The sequence below is a fragment of the Montipora foliosa genome, chromosome 10 (genome assembly GCF_036669935.1).
Source record: "Montipora foliosa isolate CH-2021 chromosome 10, ASM3666993v2, whole genome shotgun sequence".
Lineage (NCBI taxonomy): Eukaryota > Metazoa > Cnidaria > Anthozoa > Scleractinia > Acroporidae > Montipora > Montipora foliosa.
Genome location: NC_090878.1, coordinates 18602305 through 18609804, shown reverse-complemented (window position 1 = coordinate 18609804; position 7500 = coordinate 18602305). Strand labels below are relative to the sequence as shown.

The following is a 7500-nucleotide window of genomic DNA, read 5'->3' as shown; positions in this document are numbered from 1 at the left end:
AGGAGTCCTGAGTACTAGCGTGAATCCGGATACGCTTCGGATGCGTGTACGGGCAAATTCGATTTGAATACGCAACGTTTGGAAGGGAATATTTTTGGCTTCTATTTTTCGTTTCTTCGATCATTTCTTTGTTTAGTTTTGGTATTTGCAATCACTGTAAACCACTCAAATGCGAAATAAAGTTGTTGTTGTTGAATCCGGAAAGAAAAAGTTGCGGATTCAAAAATATCCGGAGAAGCGTGGACTAAGAAAGGACGACGACGACAACGGCTTCGAGAACGCAACATAACAATTGTTTCAATGAGTACAAACAATAGTTTTGCACGTGCTGCACGTGCGTTTTACATTTTGATACATTTCTTTGCCGTTCTCCTCTTGACAACCACGTGAAATGATCAAATTTGAGGTCTTGTGGAGGACGAGAGCACCTGACGATGAATTTTCAATTTTCTCCCCAAACACTAACAACACGTTCATGACAAATTTAGTTCTGGAATGTTTGTGTGCACTTTTCACGCCAAACGACTTGCAATACTCACCAAATTATTACAATAATGGTAAATGATGTTTTTAGAAAGCGTTCTCGAAGCCTTACTCGTCTCCCTATTTCAAAGTGGGTGCCATACAATTTGATGAATCTGAAGGGTATTCTAAGGCTTTAGTTTTGTTTATTTCGTGTTTCCGTTGCAAAAAAGGGCAGTATGCATCAGTATAAACCGCTTTTCTTCTGCCACAAGCTGTCTAGTACTTAGAAGTTAACCGAAGTTGCGAAGAATAGTTCTACAGAGTTGAACGCGAAAATCATTCGTCAAATCTAGTGAAAAAGTCATATGCGTGGTTTTCAGTAGAAAATTATGAATAAAACCTAGACGGTGGAGGAGAATGTTCATAAGAATAAATAAATTTACCCAGTTCTTGTAATCTAATATTCGAAAATTTGATAGTTCTAATTCTCTGAAGATTGGGTCTGAGTGATTGATTTAGGAATTATTTTGACGGTACACTTTGCAAAGAGACAAGACTACGAAGATTGGATTTGTACATGCACAATAATACAATAATGACTATAAGGATAAACTAAACAGCAGTGCAGAGTTCTGAAAGAAAATTTAGTAAAAGAACTATACCTGAAATTAAATACTATAGCTTCAGAGATTTTGTAAGCCAATTGAGGAATTCAGGTTTCCAAGAAAGATGTTGGTCAAGTACAACCCCAAGAAAGGCCATTCTACGATCTGTTCAATTCTTTAATCATTTTGGTAGATTTGCGTTAAAAGATGATGCCTTTTCTCTCGAGGCTTAAATAGAATAAAGAATTAGTTTTCTGCAAGTTTCTTTGCCTTCAACTAGGTTACCAAATAACTAGAGACAAGCATCGTCATATCAGCAGTTGCAAATAAAATCAGGTCTAGTAGTTTAAATACATCACTGAAGTCATGAACATAGAATAAGAAAAATGACGGAACCAGAATGGACCCTCCCGGAGCGCGGGTGCATATATTAATGACCGTTAAACCAAACAAATTACGGCAACGTAATGGACCCCTTAGTGTTCACATTTATGAAACAGAATTTTTTTTTTTATCTACCATAACAAAGGCCTTAGAATATAAATAAACACACACCTATGAGATGTTCACTGCCATCAAGCGCGAGATGACTTCTTGTGCAGGTCAATCAGTGGTAAAGAGATAGTAAATACGCAATGTAGAGAAAACATAAACTTAATGTGATGTATAATGTGATAAATGTGACGTAATTTATTTAAGCTACTTACCGGACGGTTATAGATAATTACTTTCTAGAGCAACTTTAAGATTCCAGGGGACATTTAGAGCAGTCTGTATGTCATAAAAAGTGATTGACCACCACCTTTAAACACTGGTATCACTCGAGCAATTTGATTTGATCAGGAATTCAAAATCTGATGACAAAAGACAACAGTATTACTTTGACTAATATGGGACAAATTTTTGCCATTTAAATACGCCTATTTTGTGCGGTCAATTCTGGCTTTAAAAATTCAGTTTAAATCAAACAAAGGCCTCAGCAAAATAAGTAAAGAGTTTGACGTCAATAGCAAAAAAAGACTTAATCGGCTAACTCAATGTTTTACCCAATTCAAACCCTTTGGAAACAAAACGTTTTGTTCCAGGTATTTTCATATCATTTAAATATGAAGGCTACATTATCATGCAAATACAATGCACAAAGAATCTTAAACCCCGGTGATTTGAATTGGGTACAACACTGAATTAGCCGATTAGATCTATTGTCTTTGTTAGACCCATAATGACAAGTGGTCTCTTTTGTGTTGGTTTGGCTACGTACCTGCAGGATTTGTGGTCAATGCATTGAACTTCTCATGCTTTCTTTTGTATTTTTCAAGGAGCGCCCTCACTTTCAAAGACGACCTTTCTTGTTCTTAAGAGTTCTTGTAATCAAGAATGGCAGAGAGAAAGATGAACGTTTTCGAGCAGCATATACAAGAGCTAAGCGTTGCCAGAAAAAAGGGCAACAGAAAAGGGGAGGGTATTGCATATTTGAATTTAGGCAATTATTATTATGGCTTGGCTTATTTCGAACAGGCCAAGAGGGATTACACAGAAGCATTAAGGATTTTTAAGGAAAAAGGTTTCAGTGCTGGAGAAGGAAAAGCCTGTGGCAATTTCGGCCTTGCTTGTCACAGTCTGGGATATTTTAAAAAGGCCAGAAAGTACCTAAGGCAACAACTAAGTATTGCAAAAAAAGTAGGGGATAGGGCCGGGGAGGGCAGCGCCAATGGTAATCTCGGCAACGTTTATCTCAGTCTGGGCAATTTCAAGCGAGCCATAGAGTATTATGAACAACATCTTAGCATTGCAAAAGAAGTAGGGGATAGGGCCGGGGAGGGAAGGGCCAATGGTAATCTCGGCAACTCTTATCACACTCTGGGGAATTTTAAGCGAGCCAAAGAGTATCACGAACAAGATCTTAGCATTGCAAAAGAAGTAGGGGATAGGGCCGGGGAGGGAATGGCCAATGGTAATCTCGGCGCCGCTTATCACAGACTGGGCAATTTTAAGCGAGCCATAGAGTGTCACGAACAAGATCTTAGCATTGCTAAAGAAGTAGGGAATAGGGCCGGGGAGGGAAGGGCCAATGGTAATCTCGGCAACTCTTATCACAGTCTGGGGAATTTTAAACGAGCCATAGAGTATCATGAACAACATCTTAGCATTGCAAAAGAAGTAAGGGATAGGGCCGGGGAGGGAATGGCCAATGGTAATCTCGGCGCCGCTTATCGCAGACTGGGCAATTTTAAGCGAGCCATAGAGTATCATGAACAACATCTTAGCATTGCAAAAGAAGTAAGGGATAGGGCCGGGGAGGGAAGGGCCAATGCCAATCTCGGCGCCGCTTATCACAGTCTGGGGAATTTTAAGCGAGCCATAGAGTATCATGAACAACATCTTAGCATTGCAAAAGAAGTAGGGGATAGGGCCGGGGAGGGAAAAGCCTATGCTAATCTCGGCAACGCTTATTACAGTCTGGGCAATTTTAAGCGAGCCATGGAGTATTACGAAAAAGATCTTAGGATTGCGAAAGAAGTAGGGGATAGGGCCGAGGAGGGAAAAGCCAATGGTAATCTCGGCAACGCTTATCGCAGTCTGGGGAATTTTAAGCGAGCCATAGAGTATCACGAACAAGATCTTAGCATTGCAAAAGAAGTAGGGGATAGGGCCGGGGAGGGAAGGGCCAATGCCAATCTCGGCAACGCTTATCACAGTCTGGGGAATTTTAAGCGAGCCATAGAGTTTCATGAACAACATCTTAGCATTGCAAAAGAAGTAGGGGATAGGGCCGGGGAGGGAAGGGCCAATGGTAATCTCGGCATCTGTTATGACAGTCTGGGCATTTTTAAGCGAGCCATAGGGTATCACGAACAAGATCTTAGCATTGCAAAAGAAGTAGGGGATAGGGCCGGGGAGGGAAGGGCCAATTGTAATCTCGGCAACGCTTATCACAGTCTGGGCAATTTTAAGCGAGCCATAGAGTATCACGAACAAGATCTTAGCATTGCAAAAGAAGTAGGGGATAGGGCCGGGGAGGGAAGGGCCAATGGTAATCTCGGCAACGCTTATGGCAGAATGGGTGATCTTGAAAATGCTCTTCTCTTTGACGAACAACATCTTACTATTTCCAAGGAAACTGAGGATCCAGTAGGGCAGGGAATCGCTTGCTATTGGCTTGGTCTTTTTCACGAATTTTTAGGCTCGTTGTGCAAAGCCCTTAATTTTTATCGGCTAAGCATAAAACATTTTGATGAAACAAGGCGTCTTCTTCAGGCCGAAGATGCATGGAAAATAAGCTTTCGTGATACAAAACAAGTGGCGTACACAGCTCTGTGGACAGCACTTTTAAAGAATAGAGAGGTTGATGAGGCTTTGTTTGCTGCTGAACAAGGACGTGCACAGGCTTTGACAGACATTTTGAAGGTGCGATTTCGCGTCGATGAAGAACCTACCTCGGCAATTGCGAGGACGGAAACTATCTCCACTCTTATGAAATATTTGCCTTTACAAACAGTTTTCATAGCACATGCAGGGAACACTATCAGTCTTTGGCTTCTGAGAAGAGCAAGCGGAATAAACTATAGGGAAAAGGAAATCGAAAATGGAAGTGCTGACTCACTGATAAAGACTGCTTTGAAACAGATTGGTGCTGGGGCTGTTGTCCGATGCGAGAATCGCTCGGGACACAGACATCGCAGTCGGTTCTCTTGCAGTGGAGAAGTTGTTAAGGAATCTTTTCAGTCTTTCAGCGTGTCCGACAACCCCTTGCAGTCCTTGTATGATTTCTTAATCAGTCCCATTGCAGACTTGCTCCAGGGTGATGACTTGATCTTTGTTCCGGATGGACCATTTTGCTTGGCTCCTTATTCTGCATTGAGTGACTCTCTCAGGATCCGTACTTTTCCCTCGCTAACCGCCTTAAAAGTGATCTCAAGTGCACTTGACGACTTCAACAGTAAGAGTGAAGCGCTACTTGTGGGCGATCCGTGCTTGAAGGAAATCACTTGGGGCACCGGTGGACCCATTTATAAACAGTTGCCATGCGCGAAAAAAGAGGTGGAGATGATTGGAGAACTTCTACAGACCACGCCTCTCACTGGCGAAAATGCAACGAAAGCTGAGGTGCTGAAGAGAATGAAGTCGGTTCCTTTAATCCACATTGCTGCTCATGGAGATGACGAATATGGAGAAATTATTTTGGCCCCAAATCCCGACCGCACATCACAGATCCCCGAAGAGAAAGATTACATGTTAACGATGAGCGACGTTCATGCAGTTCGTCTTCAGGCAAAGCTGGTTGTGCTGAGTTGCTGTCATAGTGGTCAGGGAGAGGTAAAATCTGAGGGTGTGGTTGGAATAGCCAGGGCTTTCCTGTGTGCTGGTGCCCGGTCTGTTCTGGTGTCACTCTGGGCAATCGATGATGAGGCAACCTTGCTGTTCATGAATAGTTTTTATCAACACTTGGCAGATAGAAAAAGTGCACGTTTAGCTCTTCACCATGCCATGAAATCTCTTCGGGAGACAAAGGAGTATTCCGCCATTAAATACTGGGCACCATTTGTTCTAATTGGCGATGATGTCTCGTTTGAATTTGGGCTACAACAACTCGAAAAGAATGGTAAGTGCTGTTCGAATATGATTTTAATTACTGAAAAGAAATATGATGTACAGGTTTCGTGTCGGAAAGTTGTCGAGAGAAAAAGGTATGGTGGGTACCAAAGGTTTTTTCTCGCGCGCGGCAGACGAGCGGGTCAAAATAGAGACATGACAACGGACGACACCGGAAACAGCGCAAGAAAAACCTCTGGCACCAGGGTGGGTAAGTTCCTCATAGAGAAAGGATTTAAAATCGGTCGTCAATGTAGTTCATTTACAAACTGCTTTGGCTAAGGACTAAAATAAATATTAATTGCATTCACCGGCTGGTCTTTTATATACCGGATCCGAAATAATTAATATTCATGAAACAAAAGAACAAAGCAAACATAATAATTCTTAATTAGCAAGGCCTAATCGGAATCACAATGGTTCTTTTGTCCTCTGCCATTTTAGTCCGGTATGTGAAAGTCTACCCCATTCACCGGGTCGGGTACTTTCTTTTCTGTACGTAACTGTGTGAACAGTGCAATGGACTGAAAAGAAATCACTAATTGCCGGTTACCGCCGTAAAGTAAAGTTAGATAGGGAGCTTAAGCATGCGCGTTTTTGAGGCGCAGACTGCAACCGGAAGAGAACATTTCGCGTGCCAGGACATTGGTGTCTCCCAGATTTTTATGCTAATAATCTCTAAAGATACTTAGGAATGTAATTGTGGTTGTTTGAAGACGAGGTAAAGGGGAAAACTGTTCACTTCCGCTTGCTGTCCGTGTCTTAAAAACGCGCGTGCTTAAGCTCCCTATTGAGGGCTTATAGACTACATCATGTCACAGTTAAACTTAGTTGAATATGAATTGTTGCTCTCTTCCTAAGCTTATCTATGTAAAAACGCTTTCATGGATGAAACGAATTATCTTAAGTGCTACTATGATCAAAAAATCATTTCCTTTTTTTAATTCAGATTTTGAAAGCGTGTTCGCTTAACACCTGACTGGCAAAATTTTGAGCTTTGAGTTTTATCCAAAGGTTGTTTATTTTGAGTGTTAGGTTTTGGATTTCACGGTCCGCCATTTCTCAAGTTCAAAACTGACCGATTGGACCTCGGAGGGTTGGATCTAGGGAAAATGACGTCATTTACTCACTAGCTTAAAATTTCGGCGTGTAAACTCACCTTATTATATATGCAAGACATGAGTTTGAAAATGTGAAAGCCCGAAACTCCCATGCTGCATATTAATTCAGCAGCATACACACGCATAGCGTTCTTAAAGGAGTGAGTGTTTGATGTCATTTTCTCCTCGATCCAGCTCTCTGAAGATTTTAAAGTTAGCAATGGCGGACCAATAAATGAGAAAATTCCAGTTAAAATAAACAGGTGTCTCTTTAAAATCAGAACTTAAAACTGGGGTCACTTAGTATTTAGTTAACATAGTTTTGAAATTTAAAGAAAAGAAGATTTGTTTTTCGGTCGTAGTAGCACTTAGAGCGATGTTGACTGCCAAAATTGGACGTCATCAAGAACTTCTTGAGATTGTGAAGACCAGGATATTGAAGTGGTTTAGTCACACCACACGTAGTGACGGCCTGGCCAAGACGTGCCTTCAGGGCACAGTCAGAGGTGGCAGAAGCAGAGGACGACCTAGGAAGAAGTGGAGTGACAACATTACTGAGTGGACGGGCCTCAGCTTCGCTGAGGCTACCAGGGCTGCCGGCTGCCGCGACGGCTGGCGTGGGCTCGTATGTGAGGCTGCTTCGTCTGCTGGGCCCCAACTGCGCCGTGCGGCGTTAAGGGAGCAGTAACAGTAACAGTAACAGTAGCACTTTAATAATCATTTATCAATCAGAATGA

General features: G+C 42.0%; 1 protein-coding gene across 2 annotated transcripts in view; it reads left to right on the top strand.

Annotated features, from left to right (window-relative positions):
• LOC137973315 (tetratricopeptide repeat protein 28-like) overlaps positions 1-7500 on the top strand; it is a 19145-nt gene that overhangs the window by 9815 nt on the left and 1830 nt on the right. For both annotated transcript variants that reach the window (XM_068820102.1, XM_068820101.1), the window contains exon 2: positions 2390-5673. In XM_068820102.1, the coding sequence (XP_068676203.1) occupies positions 2448-5673 (3226 nt within the window). In that variant the 5' untranslated portion in view covers positions 2390-2447. The remainder of the gene's footprint in view (positions 1-2389; positions 5674-7500) is intronic.